The following is a 20,602-nucleotide window of genomic DNA, read 5'->3' as shown; positions in this document are numbered from 1 at the left end:
CGCCTTGCAGCCGCCCCGGGCGCCGAGGGCCGGTGTGACGCGTGCCCTGCTCTCTCCTGCAGCCCCCCAAGGAATTCAAGGTGTGGAAGAGCAACGCCGTGCCCCCGCCGGAGACCTACAGCCCGCCCGAGAAGAAGCCCCCGCCGCCGCCTGCCCTCGACATGGCCATAAAGTGGTCCAACATCTACGAGGACAACGGCGACGATGCACCCCGGCAGGCCAGCAAAGCCCGGTTCCTGCCGGATGAGGAGCAGGAACACCTAGAATCGGGTGAGGTCCTGGCGTAGGGCAGCTGGGTGCTTCAAATCTGTGTGCGTAGGGAGGTGAACTGGGCAGGTGCGTTCTGTGAGTGGTCTGTGACTGGAGACCTCCCTGCCCAAAACTCGGAGGAAGTTCTGCGGGCCTCTTCTACATCCACCAGTGCTCAAGGGCAGAGCAGTAGTTGGCTGCAGGGGGGGCTGAAGCTTCAGTGCGTGCGTTCTGTTTTTTCTAGAATTAATTGAGGCTCTCCAGCAATCTCTCTGCTCCCCTTCCGTTGTCGCTAGTGGAAGCAGGGAATGATTAAAGAATCTGTAGAACTGTAGTTACATGAAATTAGCAGGTTCAGTCATGGTACTGGTAAAACAGAAGGTTGTATAAGAGCTTTAAGCGCTGCTGTCTTGACCCTAGGTGTAGATGTAGGTGAGATTATTTTTATAATGTTTGCAAAAGTGGTGGGCTGAGAGGGGAATTAAATGAAATGCCCATGTGACAGATTGCTGAAGAAAATATTTACTGTTCTCTTGACTTTTAATCGTGGTACAAGCTGTAAGGGTAATATAGGAAGTAAAGAAATATTTGACAGGAGGGAGCAATTATTTTCTTTTAAATTGCTGGAGGAAAAGAATAGCCAGTAACAACCAAGAGAACAAAACCAGAAGAAGAAATTCTGGCTTTTCAGAACACATGATAATGTTTTGGTTCACCAGTAAAGTTGTCAGCAAACCTTTTCAAAGTGAAGGTTTTTTTGCTGTCTTGCTCCTTTTTTTGTTCTGGCTGTTCTTCCTCAGCGGCAGTTTTTCTCTCTCTCTCTTGCTCTATTTGTTCTGTATGCTTTTTTTTTTTTACCCTACACATTTCTCTTAGTCAGCCTTCATCCAAAGGCTAAGAGGATAAACTGTTAATCGACCTTGACATTACTTCCTGCTTCTAAAATGTAATTTCCTAACTTTTCACTTACCTATTCAAATAATATTTTTTTAGAAAAGGTACTGTACAGTAGCATAACCAGGCCTCTTAGTTATCCTCAATGATCTGTGGTAGAAATAATAAGTAATCGTTCCTATTCTGTCCACGTATTGTTCACACTTCAAAAAGGATGATGTCAGTTAATACTGCTGCCTTTTTTCCAGGCATCTCAGATGTGGTTTAGTCAGTTGTTCTGAGATGAGGATGGTGTTTAAGAGAAAGATACTGGCTTTGCTGATTTTGATTAACTCTGTCTTTTATTTAAAGATGGTGAAAAAGATGATGAACCAGCTTCTGCTAAGAAACGTAAACTAGACTCTGGGGAGCAGACAAAGAAGAAGAATCTATAAGCAGGGCATGCTGGATTTAGCCATACGAGAATTTCAATGAACTTGGAGTCCCCTGCTGGAATGGGAAACAAATACCAGTTTACTGAATTTCTCTCTCCTATTGGGTAGGGAATTTTATTTCTGTAGTATGCTTGCCTTTTGGAAAGCACAAAATTAAATGGACAGTGTCATGATAGAAACTCGTCTGCTGAACAAAATTTAAACCTGTTTATTAAAGAGGGATCCATGGTGATGGATACTGGTGCTCATGCAGGTTACAGGGGTTCATAGTATTTTGTTTATCAAGAAACCTTGTAACGTGAGTGTTTCTGGACTGACTTTTCCACTGTGTCAAGACCTTTTATAAAGGATTGTATACTAAAGATTCTTCAAGTACTGTCCTGTGATATGTTTGCATAATGTTGTTTTGAAAGGTATGTAAAGACTGCAAATAGGTCACTGGAATAAAACTGCATTTGAAAACATCCATGGTATAAATATTGCATTGCATGTTTGGTGAATAGGAGAGATGAGATGAATTATGTACTATATGCATTTCAGTGATGTATTTCTTTTGATACAATGGATTCCTCAGGGTTTTGTTTGTAAAAAATACACAACTGCAGACTGAAAAATCATGGACCTAATAATAACTAATTATCATATTTGATAATTAGTTTTGATGTTATGTGAGCCACATCAGCAAAACATGAGACCAATTGATGCAGGAAGAATTGAAGCATTTAATGTATTTCTCCTAAAATTGAAAATAGGATCTAGATATTTATGTGGAAAAAAATTATGACAAAGGTGTCATAGAGTCTTTACTGCCAAATTGTATTTATTTCAGTACAAACCATTGGTAATCTTCTCAAAATTCTAGTCGGTATATGTTGCATTTGTGATATGCTGCTGCATGGATTTTTGAGTATATGAAAAAGTACCAGCAAAACTGGGTTGCAGGGAGGGTTGCTTTAGGTTTATTTTCAAATAAAGGTTCTGTGTCTTAAGTCTGCAGCGAGATTAGGCCTAATAAATAGAAGTTTATGTAATTAAATTATTAATGTAAACATTCATAGTTTTTATTTTCTTTCTGTCTTGGACTAGCTTTAATTTGGCAGAGCAGGTTCTGTATGTGTATGCGCTAATGTTAATATTTTTTTTAAAAGTGATTTAAATGTATTAACTTCATATACTCACTAAAAATTAGCAACAAGTTATGCAATTCTAGCCTTGGCAGGGTGATGATGCTTTCTCTGGATTCTTCTCTACCTGCAGACTCCGCAACCGCTCCTTGCCAGTTTCACAGGCTGTTGGGGCAAATCCACGATATATTCCACCCCTGCTGTGCTGCCCATCTGAAAACGATTCAAAGAGTGGTACTTGTACACAGCTGAGGGTTCCCCATGCACCAGCTCCCCTGGCACAAACCCAGATATCTGACATTGTCGTAGCAAGCTCCAAGATGAGGGAGGGTGTCATAGGCAGAGACATTTCTTGAAATCTGAAGGATTTGACATGAAGTACATGGTTCAGTGGACTGCCTAATTCTCAAGTCTTACTGTGTTTGCTACTGAAGCACTCCTCGAAGAGTGTTACAGCTGAAGGTTAATGTCACCAGCTCTAGAAATAGGATGCATTCCTGTGACTGCTGTGACCAAGGAGGCGTTTGTCCTTGTATTGTTCGCTCTGCTATTCTACAGGTCAGCTCAGGAAGTTACTATGCTAATCACTCCCTTTGTTTTCAGATCATATTGGTATCCAGTTGTCTTGAAGTTAACACTACCTGATACTCAGTTTCCAAGTTTCCAGCATGGCTAATCTGGGAGAAGAATGATTAATTGTATTATTTACAGGTTGAGGAAATCTTCAGTGTAAGCAGTGACCATGGCATCTTCCTTATTCAGGAGAAATGGCAAAAGCAGCTACTCTGCTTTTTCTTAAGACATCTGAAACAAGGCTGTGACAGCCTGTCTGAGGCTGAGTTATCTGGGTGGACTGGTTCTGCTGGTGGAAGTTTTTTTTGTAGAGGTGCTTCAGTGTATCATCTTCAGAAGATGAGAGAAGTGCTAGTGCTGCAGCTTCTGAAGCAACTGAGAAGATTGCTTCATACATACTTCTTGACATACAGGGCATACAAAAAAGCCCAGAGCAGAGAGGGAACTGACCCTTCAGAGTTCTGAGATAACAGCATGTGCATTTTATTGTAAGTAAATGAGATTGCATAAAAGAACTGTTATGTTTGTATCATCAGTCATTTGTAATGCAAACAACTACAGAACTCGTAGGAAAAAAACACTACAGTCCTGACTGTGGTGAGAAAATGGCTGGAAAGGCACAAAATCTTTCCAGTGATCAGCTTTCATAGTATGGTACTTACTAAGCAGTGCTTGCTTCTGCAGGGAAGAAACCACAGATACCTATAGCTGGTACAAAGAGGCTGTTCGGGAGCGGTTGGACTGAGCTAGACAGAATGTAGGTACTAGCCAGGAGAGGAAGAAAGGAAGAGAAAGCCTACTGATTTTGCTAAGGATCTGTAAGGTCTTACTCAGATACTATAAAAAGCTTCTAAGGAAAATGGGCAATAGGCTAAGTTACAAATGCCCATCTGGAGTTGGGCTTCAAGATCGAGATTACTGGTAATGCATCCATGGCATTCATAGCTATGAAGCTGTAAAATGAACAGCCATCATTTAAGTTCCTCAGTAAATCACTAGAGAGAGTATTACCAAGAAAGATGCGGTCACAATAAGCCTTGCAGTTACAGGAGGGCATCCAACAGTCCCCAAAAGGGGATTCAAGTCTTCTCTGTCCCCTAAAAAGCTTCTAAGGAAAATGGGCAATAGGCTAAGTTACAAATGCCCATCTGGAGTTGGGCTTTAAGATCGAGATTACTGGTAATGCATCCATGGCATTCATAGCTATGAAGCTGTAAAATGAACAGCCATCATTTAAGTTCCTCAGTAAATCACTAGAGAGAGTAGATGCGGTCACAATAAGCCATGCAGTTACAGGAGGGCATCCAACAGTCCCCAAAAGGGGGGACTGTCCCCTTTTTGCATGATTAGAAGCAACACAGATTGTACAAACCAAGAAAAATTGTTAATGATGCAATGCTTAAAGGAAGCAGGGCAGGTGAGTGGGAAGAAATAAGCAACAAGATTTTTTCATTTGTTTTGAAACTAGAAGAGGGGAAGACTCTGAAGAAGTTGAAAGGACAAAGCTTGATGGAATAAGAAGCACACTTGTAGGTTTTCTTCAGGTTTGGGCAGCTAATAATGAAAAATCGGCTGCTCTGTGCATCAGGATCTGTGAAATGCATGAGTGAACAATTACTAAACTTAAACTGATAGCTCAGATGTTCAAAAAAATCTCTCAACTAGAGAACTAAACTAGAGAAGTTTATCCTGGATTGTCTTTCTGTAGGAGACAGTGACAGCAAACACATATTCTGACTGACAAATGGGGAAGATGATTGGCTCTGAAAATTTGCCCTCTATTAACTCATCATTGTATTGCTTTTATGATTAATCAAGTGTGATGGTGATCATTATGTGTAATGGGAAAAAAGGCAGTAAAGAATGCATACAAATTTGATTTGAGAAAATTCTCTTAAAAATTCGTCAAGATTAGAAGAACCATGGCTGGAAGGCAATTAATTTGCAGTGAACACATTGCGTTGCCTCCAGATGCTGGCACAGTAGCAGCTACATTACTTGGGTTTCCAAGAAAGGCAGGATGATCTGGAAAAGAAGAATTCACATCAGTATAGAAGTACAGCTGTTGAGGATAATTGCTTTCATGGCAGAAATGCTAATGAAGAGGTTGTTGCAAGTCGTCCCTCCTTCAGTCATCCATCCTACTCCTATGCAACAGCTTGGGGCTACTAATGCTATTGAAGAACCGATTCATTTACAAATGGTTTGTGATATGCTTAAGGCTGCCAATCCCTGCATCCAGGGAAATGCTGTGTGTTCCACAAAGAGTAATTTGTCGTGAACCTGGAATCAGCGCAGAGGGAGGATGTTCTTATCAACGGAGAGAGACAGAAGCTGTGCGGCGCTGGCTGACTCTGGTGACAGGGAGCTCACTTGCCAGCTTGCCAATCTTGCAAAATCATGGCAGAGTTCGGATGAAAAGACGCAATGCTTTCAGTCACCAGCAGGATACAATTTGGGTTTTCTTTTCGGGCTGGAAGGGCTCTTCTGCCTCTTTCCGCCTTAGCTTGGTGATTTTTTCCAAACCCCTTTGACTACTGGTTGCAGATGTTTGTGCTTTTGCTTTGGGTGTGGGTTTGAGGTGAGAACAATGCAGGAATGTCTTGAGAGCCTGGAAGCCGATCACAGCTGACGTGGGCGTCCTTCAAGGATAAATGGTTGTACCAGTGGAAAGGGACCCCTGGCAATGGCTACAGCTGTGCGGCATTTCCATTTTGAAAGAAGATGTTCAAGGACACCCACAATAACTCCTTAGACTGGAAAAATCTGAAAGGTTGCTTTCCAAATAGCTGGAAAAATCCCAGCACCATCGGGCCGGGGCACAAGCAGGGTCGTAGCGGTGCCCTGCGGAGGTGAGCTTGGTGTCAGGCTGGTTGCTCCAGCAGCGACGGGGTGGAAGCGGCTGCCCAGGCGTGCTCAGGAGGAGTCGCCGGCTCCTCTCTCTGTAATTCACAGGAGGGCAAGTGTTGCAGAGGAAAAAAACTTCTCGAAAAGAAGACTCGCATGGGACGTGTTTAGAAAACCCTTGAGCAAATGGAGGCACCTTGCTAAGAGATCCGATTCCAGTACTGCCAAAGGCATTTTCTGGATGCATTGACAAAGGTGAAGTTTAAAGAACGATGCAACAAGAGGCAGTGATCAGCTAGGCAGTCTGCAGCTGTCTCAATGTCAAGACTGAAACAAAAGCAGGATTTATGTAGAGTAAAATGTTGGCGAAATACAGAAAATTGCTGAAAGAAAAACAGTGTTTTCATTGCACAGGAGGCTTCCAGTGGGATATGGGAACCTTAGCGAACGGTTCTGTTTCTGAGACAAACATGCTGGTAGCAGTGGACTGCTTTCTAAAAGCTTGTAAGATACATAATTAGGAACCAAGAAATAGTGGGAATAACACAGAGGCAGAGATTCCAGTGAGCTTGTTCTTCACGCGCAGAGTGTCGCAGACCAAAGGGAGCAATGTCGTCTGCAGAGGAGCCCACAGAATTTGTGTCGCTGGTAGAAATGCGCAAAGATCAGTTGGACCTGGAAGGCAGAGTCGCACCAGAGATTGGAATGGGTTTGTGCTGCTGGTTCCTTTGAACTATTTTCTTCAGGGCACTTCTGAAAAAAGCAGGAATTTTCAGGGAAGTCAGGACCTGCGGAGCTGGATTGACAGAAGAATGCAATGAATTCAATGAATGGAGATAAGCATTTTTGGTCCTTATCAAATAATTTTATCAGGGCTCTTCATTTAGAAGATGAAGTGCTCTTCATCTTTAGAATGCTTTCGTCTTGGTAGCTTCAAAAGATAAATCACATCTTTGCTTCGCTGTAGCTGTGAGCAGCAACACAAGGACTCTGTGTTTTGCTGCCTTCTAACAAGGTGAGCTTAATCTTTGGAGCAAACATTGATTTCCCATCCCTTTGCTTAACTTCTCCCACCATCTGTTTCTTGCTGTAAATGGACTGATATGAAAACAAGTAACAGGATTAATAAAGGGTAACCCCAGGAAAGTGTAATGGGGAGTTAAACCACAGGACTTATCAGGAGAGGATTAACATGTTCTCTTCAAATCAACCAAACCGCCCCCCGCCCCCAGCACCAAGTCCTCACAAAAGTAATTGGGGAGCCTTTCTGCTGGGAAGCAGAACATGGTCCAGTTCTGGTTAAACATGTAACTTCTCTGACACAGGGTTGTAAGGGATGCCTTGAGGAACCAGACCAGGTAATGTGAGAGACTAATTTTGCTTCTTTTGTAGGAAGGATCACAACTACTTAAGAAAGACCTAAAGAAGGGTTTTACAAAAAATGTTTCTCTGTTAGGCTTCTGGTCTAGAAAAAGTGTCACTTTCTGTTGTAATTAGAAGTTGCTTAAGAGAAATGCACAAATTCCTTCTTTAGGACTAATAAATTTTTTTTGTGAGACTAAGAGCTTATATATTGTCTGGAATGTTTCAAAGAGTTGTATTATTTAATGTAGCTATAAGGTTGGCAGAAGCAAAGGCTTGTTTGAAAACATACTGTTTTAATAGTTAGGAATACTGATTTTTATACACGATCTAAGGTTTTGCTTACCATTACTGACTTGTTCTCACAGGAACCTTTGTACATGCCTCTTGGATAGTTGTAAATAAACCGTATCTCTCTGACAGTTTAAATAAGCTGTGTCGCCATGATCTTTGACATAGTAATGAAATACTGCTTACATCTTACAAACTTATTTTTTTCAAAGTATCTGTATAAAGCAACACATAGCCTTATATAAGACAACACAGAGAGTTATATGCTATAGAATTACCACGTTGTTAAAACATTAATAGATTCATTGCATTATTTCCCCACAGAAGCATAACTGACACCTCAAGCTGGCAATATAAAAGTAAGTCGAGCCCATGTCATTAAGTGATTCCAGTGCTGATGAGACAGGGAGACTTACCTGGTACAGACTGTACGTATCTAAATTCAGGGCTCCTTGAATACTTGAGAGCCAGTGGCAAGTGAATTCTGGTCTGACCTTGTGAGGATCCCAGGCATGTACCGTCCCGCCGCTCCTGCTGGGGACCCCCTGTTCCCCTGCCTTTTCTCAGTTTTCTTGGGATGCTGTCGAGTCAGTCAAGTATCACGCAGCTGGCAGAAGGATGCACCGCTCTATCAGCAAAAGCATCCAACAGACCACTGGGCAAACGAAGCCCTGCAGTAATTTCTATATTCTCCGTTCGCTGGCTTGTCAGCCGTGCTACTCCGGTAGAGGGTGCCTGTGTTAACTGCTGGCATGATGCCTGGTTGAATTTGCAGCTCTACTTTAAGCTATAGACCTTGATTTTCTTCTAATTTTCTTTCTAATACTTCATTAAGTGTCTCTTGAAACAGTAAGCATCTGTTTTGGTTGCTTTCTTGATATCTTGCTCTAGATTTTCTTAGTACTACAAAGCCTTTTTAGACAGCTTTTGCACTGTAAATTTCACATAATTTTGAATGCGGTCTGGGGAGAGTTACCGTCATCTTTTCTCTTTCAAAAATAAGCCTTACATTGATGGATCACAATGAAAAAAATATTTGGCAAACACGATTTTAGTCACGTGTGCTTGTCTGCAACAAAGCAGTGAAAAGCAGTATGAAAATAATGAATGGTTAAACGTCACGCTAAACTTCTATTTCAGACAAAGTAACTATTGAGTTTCAGAGTTTCTAACTTAGTAGAGAAAAGTCCAAGAACAAGGGTTTTACCATCTTGTGACTGAAAGAGTAACGGTTTAAATTTAAAACACTCAAAAAACCCCTTCTTTCTGCAAAATAAGAAAGGGAGGAAGAATTGGCTGTGAAAAGTTGGATTTATCTAATTTCCCATGGACTCATAAACTTCTTTCACGGAGAGTTACAAAAATAAGGCTGGACTGCACCTTCCCCAAGGCAACCCAGCCCACGGGCCGGCCGGCCGGACCCGCACCAGTCCTGGCAGACCTCTCAGCTTTAAAACTGCTCGAAGGGAAGAGAGCAATGCAACAAGGACCACCAGCCCTTCTTCCAGTGTTGGCAACTTAGAGCATTAATGAATCAGTAGAAACCAGCAAAAACATGCAGTTGAACAAGGGAGTTTGTAACTAGCTTCTCCATTTGGGGGGAGGATATAACCCTCTTGAGCAGCTCTATGGTTTGTAGCTTTGTGTTAATACAGAGCGAGGACTCCTGTGTAAGCACAGGTGTAAATGGCTCAGGATCATGCATTCGGTGTTATAAAATGTGATTTATCCCAGGTTTTGCCTTGGTTCTTTGGTTGTGGCATAGCCAAGGGAAAAAACATTTTATGTAATTTTAAAAAAAATTAACTAATTCTAAGCTAAATAACAGAATTATAGCAAAAGACATCATATCTGAGGGCAGTTTGTCTGGTCATAGAGCCTGCTCCAGTGCACTGCGTCCAAGTTTCCTTGGAGCAGGCTTCTGCTGAGGACTGTGTTGCTGCGGTACGGGCGTAACTCTGGACAGGATTTAACAGTCAGTTAACTGTTAAATCAGACCCTGCAGTTCACTCAGAAGGTCAATTAGCCCTTAAAACCATCTTGTTCCTCAAGACTCTTCAGAAGGAATGAAAAGAAACTACCATTATACTTGAGAGAAGACGTGGGGGTCCTAGAGATGGAACTGACTCGCTGTATGTGTTTAGGCTTCTAATTAAAAGACATCATTTAATTTTTCACAGGATTTTGGCAACATACGAAGCTGAAAGTTAATGGTCTTGTTGACTGTGGAAATATATGGTGTGATTTGCTTAAAGGGTCAATGTTGCCAGGTGGAAACTTCCCTTGATGCCTGCATTGTCTGCAGTGACACAGTAATGCCGGCGGCTACACCGTTGTCTTCATTGCTTGCTCTGAAATTCAGGGTTTAGTAAGTAACGTGAAGGGGCGTAAATGAAGTGGTCATTTTATATTGGGAATGTTTTGCAGACCCTGATTTTTGTTTTTCCTTCTCATTCTGCAGAAGCCCCACAGATTTTAATAGCATTCTGCAGAAATTAACCTGAAAAACTACCACATTTAGTAACAGCACTAATTCCTGGGAAACTCTACAAGATTTTCCACCAGAGCTGTGTTTCTATCTCAGATTGTACATACACACTTGAGCATTAAGAACCAGAAATAAAAGAGGTTGGGAAATTGGCTCTGCTGGTACTTGGGAAATAATCCGTTTCAGAAGGTCAGTTCCATCTTGAACATTTGTTTGTTTTCCTCAATTACCTTGCATATGGCTTTTTTTTGTTAAAGAAGTAGCTCTTCTGTTTTTATAAGAATAAGCTGGTTTACTGACTCTCCCAGTTAGTGCTATAGGGTTGTTGGGAAGCTACATGAGATACAAGCACTTCAGTTCTATTTCTCATGTCATGTTAAAGGATGCTCTTTAATCTGTGGCTACATTTACGTTAGAAAGTCATTTGGCACAATTGGCGAGTGCCTGTACCGTGGACTGGTCAGTGCTGTGGGCTAGCTCTGCTTTGCTCCCGTAGCCTCAGCGCCCAGCAGCGGTCCAAGCACGTTAAATGCACTCCTGGAGCGCATCTTCTGGTTTGAGTTTCATCTGAAAGGAATCCAGCTGGTGCACTCTGAAAACCAAAGCAGAGTCTGCCGGGCTGATAGGGAGAGTCACTTCAAAAGCAGCCTCCTGATCCAAACCGAAATACCTCTGCAGTCACGCCCTGCCCGTGCCAGGAGCGCCGCACGCGCAGAACCCCGGTGTCTCTGGGACGCGCCTTCGCGCCCAAAATACGCCTTGTTGGGAGAAACACAAATGTATTTGAGGTTTGTGCTCTTAGTAGCGCGCCAATATCGCCTTCTAAACTTAGCTTTTTCCTCACCTTAGATATTTTTTTTTTTGTATTAATTGATTCAGTGGTTCTTATATGAAGTACAAGGTGGGTTGGAGAATGAGAGCGAGAGCAAACTGCAGCACTGACCATTGCTTGTCTGTCCCCAGACCGGTAACATTTCTCCTTAGAGGCGCTGCATTCATCCCTGCGAGAATCTGTATGTGTGCATGAAGCTCAGCCATGTACGAATCCCACTATAGGTGACGGAAAGTCTGTTGCATATGAAGCTAATCACACACGTGAATTTACACTGCCGGGGCCATAGCACCGAGCCTCTGGTTCTGGACAGGGGCTGAAGCCTTGTTGTGCACCTTAGCGGTAGGGTAAGGAAAGCGACCTGCGGGTTCTTCACTCCTAGAAAGAATGGATCCCTTTCCCTTCCCTATGCTTTCTTCCCAGGAAAACTTAACTAGCATCTCAATTTAGCAAGCTTAAAAAAGCATTTTTTCATTTCCATACAGTTGCCTTAAAAGGTGAATTTCTCCCTGAGGACATTTGGGCAAGGTGGAGAGAGATATTGATCATTTCCAGATGCTCTTCGCTGACAGGCAACGAAAAATTCTGCTTCAGGTTAACGTTTGTGAATGTGTTTTAAAAACATATATTTTGTATGCAAATCTGACAGGGAGAGCGCAAGCCAGTACAACAGGCATCTTAAGAGACGCATAGAGATTGCATTGTCATAGCTGCAGCAGTAAGACGGGGCTCGCCCCTGCTGCCTGGGCTAAGAGCTCTGGAGCCTCCTTCTCCGTATCTCCCGGGGACGGGTGTGTTTTCTGACAACCACAGAGGCCACGTTCAGCTTACTTCGCAGTAGACAACTGACTCAGCAGCGCTTGCTGAATCAGACATACAAAAATAGCGTCATTCACCTTTTCTTTGATGCTTTGGGTACATTTCCTAATGGGATGCCCGAAGATTGCACAGGAAGTGCTGGCATGACTTGGCACCGTGAACGACAAGTGGTGTGACTTTGGGCTTCTGGGGAGTACCCTGAATTAGAGAAGCAGGGAGGGCTGATGTCTTCCATGTCATCTGAGAAGAGAGCCAGCCAGCGAGAGCGATGGCGCGGTCGCATCCTGCTCGCCGCGCGCGCTGGCTCCCGCCCCCGCAGACCCCGAGCAGCCCTCCGGCATCGGCAGCTTGCCGTCACTACCGCTGTCGCCTCTGCACGAGCAATCAGCGCTGGCTTTGATATTGGCTCTCTGGCCTGGCAGTAGTCTCTAATGACTGACTGGTGGAAGCCGAGCATCAACCAGTTCTGTAGGAGACCCTGATACCTGGGAGGAGCAGATTCTTCTTCAGCTGGTGCCGATCTCTAAGGCAACAGCAGCCGCGGCGCTGAGCATGGGAAGTAACGGGGCTCATGCCTGTCAGCGGCAAAGGAGATGCCTCCTTGGGAAGTGGTTCCTCCTGACGTGCAGCCACAACAACCGTTGTCCTCCTCAAATGTGGAACCAGAAATGCTACTGGAGACCAGGATGCTTTTGGGAGTCATAAGCTGGTTTTCACCGGGTGGGCAGAGGAGCTGGGGCAGTCAGTGGCACCAGCCAAGCGTGTTGCCTGAATTTTGCACACACTGAATCCTGGAGACACAGGTTTCTGTTGAAATGATCTGTAAACCTGTCTCCGTTCAGAGGTTGCTGACTGTTAAAACTGTTTTAACTAACAGACCATCAAAAAGACTGATAAACACACTTTAGCTTTCCAGAGTGGGCTCTGCGCCTGTGCGTGGCAAAGCCCTAAGGCCCTGGGAGCGTTATGGGCAAAGCCCTTCCAAGGCCAAAAGAGGCGTGTGGGGACGGCAGTGGATGTGAGGTCTGGAGATGGTAAAGTCCCGCTTCAGGAAATGAATCTTCTACGGAGCTGTGTCATGGCACTTGTCCCAAAACCCTGCAGTAAGCTCAGCTGTGGCAGGGTAAGTGTCAGTGTTTGTGTTCAGTTTTGTGTTCACCCTCACTACCAGAAGGGTGTTGAGGTGCTGGAGCGTGTCCAGAGAAGGGCAACGAAGCTGGTGAGGGGTCTGGAGCACAAGTCTTATGAGGAGTGGCTGAGAGAACTGGGGTTGTTTAGTCTGGAGAAGAGGAGGTTGAGGGGAGACCTTATCGCTCTCTACAACTACCTGAAAGGGGGTTGTGGTGAGGTGGGTGTTGGTCTCTTCTCCCAAGTAACTAGCGATAGGATGAGAGGAAATGGCCTCAAGTTGCACCAGGGGAGGTTTAGATTGGATATTAGGAAAAATTTTTTTATGGAGAGAGCGGTCAAGCATTGGAACAGGCTGCCCAGGGAGGTGGTGGAGTCACCATCTCTGGAACTGTTCAAAAAACCTGTGGATGTGGCACTTCAGGATATGCTTTAGTGGGCTTGGTGGTGTTGGGTTGATGGTTGGACTTGATGACCTTAAAGGTCTTTTCCAACCTTAATGATCCTGTGATTCTGTGATTCGGTGAAGCAAGGGTAAGGAAGTCATGAGGGGAGGAGAGGAGGTAAAACCGGGGGCTTCGTTCTCTGGGGTTGTTCAGGTAAGGCAGGTAAATACCTAAGGGTCTTCATTAAGCCCATTTGCTATTTAGAAAGGAAAAAAAATGCTGGCTTAGAGCATTAATTAACTTCTTGTGTTTCAGAAGCAGGCAAAGCAGAAGGGGAAGGTGACTCTGAGTCAAATTTTTGGATTGTTTTCCGTGCGAGCGGGATGTTGGTAGGAGGAGGAGGCAGGATTGGGGAAGAAAAAGGAACATTACAGTTTTTGTCCCTAAAGAAGGAAAACATGCTGTGCAAAAGGGGGCATTGAATGTTAACAGGCGTTAAAGGCCTGAGGCCTGACCCCGTAGCTAAGGAAGCATCAGCTTTACTGCGCCAGTAACGTTGCTGAAATGAACTGCCAGTTTTGGGGCTGTTGATATAAAGAGCAATGCCGGAGGCAGCCTTTGGTGTTTGCCTGGGGTTCTTTTTTCCCCAAATACTTAGTAGCGAAGATGTATGGCGGCCTGAAGAAACGCATTCTGTGTGTGTGTCCCCAGGTCTCCCTCTCACAGCCTGCAGGCTTTGGCCCTCAGCGGTGGCCCAGAGAGGGTCCCGTCTCCCACAGGAGCGCGCAACGCGCCGGCCCGGAGGGGCTGCAAACTTGTAACGGGGTCTTAGCGCACAATTCGGCCCGCGACATGGGATGAACTATGTGCCTGATTAGAGCGTGCTGTTTGGGGATGCGTCTTCCAAGGGGATGCGTCTTCCAAAGGGATGCTAAAATTGGCAGCTTTACAATTTGACCTGATTTTTCTTTGTTGCTGGCTGTAAAGACAGAAGCCACCACGCGGTTAAAATCCGTTTTGTTGTGTTTGGTTGGTTGAGTTTTATTTTGAGAAGGAGAGGGATAATTTTAGTTCTTCAGAACTAAAAATTAGATCAAAATCCTGGCAACCGTTCAAGGTAAACGAGCAGCCTTGCAATAAAGGGGTTTCTGTCGCCTTGGATACACAGTTTGAAAAAGCCAGTTGGAGTAATTTTAGTTTCAGACTTCCCTCTGGCCTTGTCCCTCCCATGCAAATTCTGTTTTTACACTCCGTATATCCTGTTTAGCTGTGTTTCTTTTCTATATAAACAGCAGGGGAATTTGCCAGACAAAAGTGGAAAAACGCTTGGAAATGACCTCGCACATGATGTTCCAGAGCAGAAACGGGTGTTTGGAAACACACAAAGTTAAACCCATCCAAAAATAGAGTTAAAAAAATCTGTCATTTCAGATCTTAGAGTTCAATGTTAAAAAAAACCATAAGTTTTACCTTAAATACTTGTTTCTTACATACTGTTGAGTCTTTTCATTCTGGAGAAGAATATGGCATTTAGGAAACAAATTTTAGCAATGAGAAGGAAGGTTGGGGGGGCTAAACAAGTAAAAAGCTACTTTGCAAAATGGATGTAATCTAGCAAATGCACGTGGTCTTTCAGAGTCCCCACCATTGTGATATCCGTCTGAAACTTGTTGTATTAAAGTGCTGTGGGTCTTTGTTGTGGGCGTCACACAGATTATGCTGTGGCACGGCTGGAAACTCAAGTGGTTAGAGAAGAGATTAGGGTAAAGTAGTGCTTCTATCCACTAAAGAATGTAAATATTTTGAATATTTTCAATAGCTCACACTTCTCAGTAACAGATCTCACCTGAAGAGTGCCCTTACTGTGGGGGCCCTCAAGAGAAGGCACAGAAGCCTTTGTAACCCTTCCCGTCTACTTGAAATCAGCGGAGATGCATTGACTTCCCAATCCCACTCACAAAATATTTCAAAGTGAAAAGTAAATTGATTTTCAATTATTTGAAAGATTAAATTGCATTTAAATGTATCTTTTCGCTATCGTCCGGGTAACGTCCCTGGAAACTCGGAGGAACCCACGCAGGACTGGCTGGTGGTCCCCGCGCCAGCGTCTGGCGTCACCTCTGCCCGTGGGGCTGCTGCCAGCTGTGCAGCCCGTCGGGCTGCGTAGGAAGAGATGCCACCTCGGACCACGTGCCGTAGTCTGAGCAGCCACAGAAGGCTAGCAGGACATTACACTAATACATCACATGAGACATGACTAGACAGAAGAGCTGACTGACTGTTGGGTTAAGTATTTGGAAATGCTGCCTAACCACACGACTAGTTAGACTGTTGGGGTAATAGTAGCACCATATAACTTGAGCTCTTTAAAATCAGATTGGTCTGAATATGAGCGAACAAGGAGATGTGCGATTAAGGGAGCACAAATGAGACTATGAATCCAGTTTTTCACCTCCATTTTCTTGGACTCCGTTGCGTCTCCCAGGGGCGACTGAATGTTAGGATGGGCATTAATAATTAAAAGAAGCTCGAGCATGCTGCCTTGCCCTCAGCCGCTGCGCTTTGTCCCTCCGCGTTACCCCAGGAGCGAGCGAGCGTCGGCAGCAAGCTGTCAGCAGACGGCGGGCAGCAAACCTGGCAAGTCTGCAAACGAGGGGCTTTCCCTCCTGAAGCCAGCAGGATAAAGTGCGAGTCCTCTCCTGGCTGCCTTGTTCTTTACCAGCCAAAAAAGCTCGTCAGGTCAAAACATGGGCTCTACAGCGGCTGGCCGAAGCAGGAAAACTTTTTTCTCCGGTGAAACACAGTTTTATTCTGTTCTACTTGACAAGTGCACTCCAGGAGATGCAAAGAAACTGCAGGGTTCATTTGCTTAGCCATACAAAAATGCTTTTCTAGTTTTCAGCCGCTGTACTGAAGCAGCGTTGTTCCGATTCTGCAAACAAGCTAAGCAGGAGCACGCTAACGCATGCACAGACTTCGTTATCCCAGCTTCCTGCTAGTAACTTTTCTGGTCGCTCCCTTGCACGCACACACAACGGAGAGAAAGAAGAGAATATTTCCTATATGAAATTCCACAGATCTCTCAGCAGCCTGGGGTGATATGCTGGGTTTCTCTGGCTTTTTTTTCTCCCCTTTTTTTGGCTTTGTAACATACAGGATGAAATGACATATTTGTAACATGCTATCATGAAATGATCATATATGCACACATGTAAAGCTGTTTGTGTGATAAAATTATTTAACTTACATAAAGGAGAAAAAATAGACTAGATCCTTTCAACATGTGAAAGTCACTGGCAGATTTTGCCTACAGAAAAAAAACATCTGTTGCTTAAAATTTAAGATTATAAGAACACATCTTTAAGGCATCCTTGTGATTATCTTAAGCACTTTGAGGACAGCACACTATATACAGTTCTTAAAAAGCATCAGTCTTCCAATTTAAGGATGTTTCCACCTCTCTCTTTAAATATTGCCTTTCCTTTTACAGCATTTAGAAGTCCTCTATACTTTGCTCTGACTTGAAACTCATAGAGTTTTGAGGGTGACGATTTAAAAAAATTGCTATTTCTAACAACAGAAATGAAAGAAAGGAACTTTAAGAAAGTGGATTCCCCTAAGAACAGGTTCATTAAACGTATTCCCCCATTCTGGCATTATGTTGATTGTTAATAGGCAATCCAAAGCCATTGAATGTATTCTCCTTACAGCGTTTAAGTTTTGCAGGACTTCTAACAAATGAATTTTGCACGTGCAGCAGGTTTTAAGACCCCGTGCGTAACGGGATTTATGGTGGCTGTACCTTGCAACCTCTCCCGGACTCTGTTGTGTGGGCTGGCAGACCCTCGGCTCTGCTAAGGGTCTGTCAGCTGGCGCCGCACTCCCGTACAGCGCTCACGGGCGCTGCTGCAGGAGACGGCGCAGAAACCTTACGGCTCCAGCTAGTGAGGGGTGAGAGTCGCCAGTGTTACGTTTCACCTAAGTTTGGATTAATAGCCAAATACTGTGAGAGACTGAATGGTGGCGGAGGGTCTGTGAAGGCTCGAGGCTGAGGCGAAGGACGGACCCCCGGAGCGCAGGCGGACGTGGGTGAGAGCTCTGCTGCTCCTCTGCCCTCTCGGGCAGAAACGACTGGACCACAGATGTGGACCTGGCCTAAAGAGAGAGGACAAAATAGAGAAATGCTTATTTAGTGATTTCAGGTCCTTTGCAGAGAATCGCCTAATGTTTTGAGCATAAACTCAAATCTGTTTTTCTTTTGCTTGAACTTAATTACACTCTTTGTTGGTGCTTACTTTCACTTCAACCAAGGTGGAGTGTCACCAGTCTGGCGGTTTTGTCTCCATGTTAGGAGAAGGTAATGGTGATGACGGTCATGATACCGTCTATTTTTACTGTATGGGTAATGCTTTGGCTTCTTCGCACCCAAAATACTTCGGTATTTTTAGCATATCTTCAGCGAGACTGGCGTCCTACCACAGCACTGGCATGCTGTAAGATTGCAGTCAGAGGTGGCCTGCTGACAGCCCTGAAGTTCAATGACATGTTTGGAAAAGCTCATAGGGATGTTATCATGCATTCTCTAAAAAGACAAATACCAACTTAAAAAAATAAGTGCAAGATACTAAAGAGCATGAATTACTGTCTGTCTTCTGTTTAAACAAAGCACAGAAGGCAGAGCCGTGAACACTCCTGCTGCCTAACTTAGCTGATAGCTATGAACAGAAGTATTTCCATCACGCTGCTCATTTGAATCTAGGTTAACCATACATGGTTCTTAAAATCCTCTCCTGTTTAATTTTAATTACAGCTTAACAGGACAAGTAGGCCATGCCACCGGGAGCAACGGGCTCAGCACGTCACAGCCAGCCAGGGTAGCAACCATCCTGATGCTACAAGTCACATCGCCAGAGCCCAGGAGGCCATGCCACAGGAATCGGAGGGGAACTGATGGTGGCAGCGGCTTCTCAGAGGTCTGTTACCTCTTTGTGAGAAGGCACCAAGTTTGGTTGGCCACAGCCAAGCAACAGCAATGCAGGTGTGGTGCACCGGATGTAAGAAAGGTCTCAACAACGGTGCCTCTCAAAGCAGTTTTGGATTAAGGAGGTTTCTGGCAAGGATGTGCTCTAGACGGGAGTCAGAGGTCTGAGCCAAACACTTGACTGCTCTTGGAGTCTCTAAAATTTGCTTTTAAAAAGTGCAACCCTAACTTCAAATGGTTGCAGAGACCAGGGAGCAGATGGTGGAGCCATTTGGGTAATGAACACCACCCTCTTTGTCCAGCCTGTGGTCTAACGGCCTCCTCATGTTTAGAATAGAAATGGTTTATTCTCCCACTGGTTCGTCTTCCTAAGGAGAGAACCAGCTGTATTCTGGACCCTCTGGGCTGCCTTGGCTGGCCAGTTCCAAATAGGATCTGGGGGTAAGAAAGCTATGGATGGCTGTAGTGGTGTCTGCATCTGAGAGAGGTCAGTCGTTTGGCAGGCTGGGGATAATGCACACTGCTACTAGCTGCCTGATAGAGTTTCATGGGACTCTTCTTTCAGGCCATTTCAATGTCAGGAGGGCAGACACTTTCAGTAAAAAGAGTGCTTAGAGATTTTATTGGGGCATTCAAATGCTTCCAGTTCCCAGCTGTCATCAGCTCCGCTGTAGTCATATAGTTGTCACTTTATCCCCCTGTCTGTGACATGTCTTGAGAGAAGAAAGATACCGATTTCCTAAGCTTTAATGAAAAGGAGACTCACGTTTCCAGACACTTTTAGTTCTACTCATACGAATGAATCCCACTGAAGTAAAATAAAGTATATCTTTACACAGTTACATCCTAAATTAATATGTAACTTTCATTTCAGATACAGGAGCAGGTCTTATATGCTGTGCGGGATGGAATTTTCCAAAGTCAGACCAGAGCAGTTCAAAACCAGTCCCCGAGTTTGCAGAGAAAGGAAAGCCTGTGTACTTGGGCAAGGCACAGCTTCTTCACGGTATCTGCTGAGGCAGAGCTGACCTCTGGAACCGTCGGCAAGGCTGTGAAGGTTATTTGTCAGTCTTTTATTAGGAACTATTTATCTGCCTAATTTCGTCATTCAGCTATATCAGTACCCAAACATGGCCACCTATGCATCAGCTTCTTCACCACAGATATTCTTCTCATCAATGCATATTTTTTTTTTCAACTTGTTTGACTTTTTTGCTTGTGCAGTCATTTACAGTTCTCATGTCATCAACTCAGAAAAATTAAGTAATTGGCGAAATCTCCGTCTGTTAATGAACATTTTAAGAACATTTCTTTGTACCTTCAGAAGAATACTGCTTGATATTTGTTTAAAGTCACACTGTTTAACTGGTCCTAAATATTTGCCAGCCTCTTAGTAAGAAGCCTCTTCAAGTTGATGCAAGCTCTAGTTCCATCCTCTTGAAGTAACTTTTGCTTTTTGCAGAAGGCCAAGTAAAAGGACTCACGTTCAGCACTGTGTGCTTTGCAGCTCCTGAACGAAACAGCCTGAGTGGAAAACAAAAGCTCAGCTTTGACTCTTACTCCACTGGCTCAAGTTAGTTCCAGCCAGATCCTTAATGTTATTTTATCTGCAGGGGTTTTTTTGCGTGATCAATGCCAACTCTGTTTGGCAAATACAGGATGCATAGGGATTTAAAAAAAAGTGCAGCTGCCAACGAGAAAAAGTGCTTTGTAACCACATTTTGGAATGGAAACAATTTTCTAAGATACAGATCAAACTGTGTTTATAGACTCGACTATTGGCAGCTTTTCACCAAGCTATTTCCTGTGTGCCTATTGCATAGAGGAATAATCTAAATGCTTAAACTAACATTTAAAACCATACAGAACATGAAGAAAATACTGTGTGAAGCAGCACAGAAAGCACAATGATGTTGAATTTTCTTTTGTTTCCACAGCTAATACTCACGGGAGAAGGCAGTACTGCACACCAAACGTCAGCACTCCAGTTCTTCGCAGGATTTGGTCCTCACTCTGGTTAGTACCTTCTTTCTACTAATACTGTTTTAATTGCCTAAAGGAAATAACCAAGTAACAAAAATTTCCAAAAAAGCCACCTAAATAAGAGGAACTTGCTAAAAGTTACATACGGTTACTTGAAGTGCAGTAAGCTGTTACTCACTAGGGAACGAATTCAGACAATCTAAGGCACAGG

At 44.0% G+C, this 20,602-nt stretch overlaps 1 protein-coding gene across 1 annotated transcript; it reads left to right on the top strand.

The window, feature by feature from the left end:
* Positions 1–62: 62 nt before the first annotated feature.
* LOC104616902 (chromosome unknown open reading frame, human C1orf52) lies at positions 63–1,577 on the top strand (the record flags this gene model as incomplete). Its single annotated transcript, XM_010282066.1, has 2 exons — positions 63–270; positions 1,495–1,577. Coding segments are annotated over 2 exons (291 nt in total), but the record flags the coding sequence as incomplete, so codon positions are not given.
* Between the last annotated feature and the right edge of the window lie 19,025 nt (positions 1,578–20,602).

This window comes from Phaethon lepturus, unplaced genomic scaffold, assembly GCF_000687285.1.
Source record: "Phaethon lepturus isolate BGI_N335 unplaced genomic scaffold, ASM68728v1 scaffold28392, whole genome shotgun sequence".
Taxonomy (NCBI): Eukaryota; Metazoa; Chordata; class Aves; order Phaethontiformes; family Phaethontidae; genus Phaethon; species Phaethon lepturus.
The sequence above is the reverse complement of the archived record's forward strand: the minus strand, read 5'-3'. Positions and strand labels throughout refer to the sequence as shown.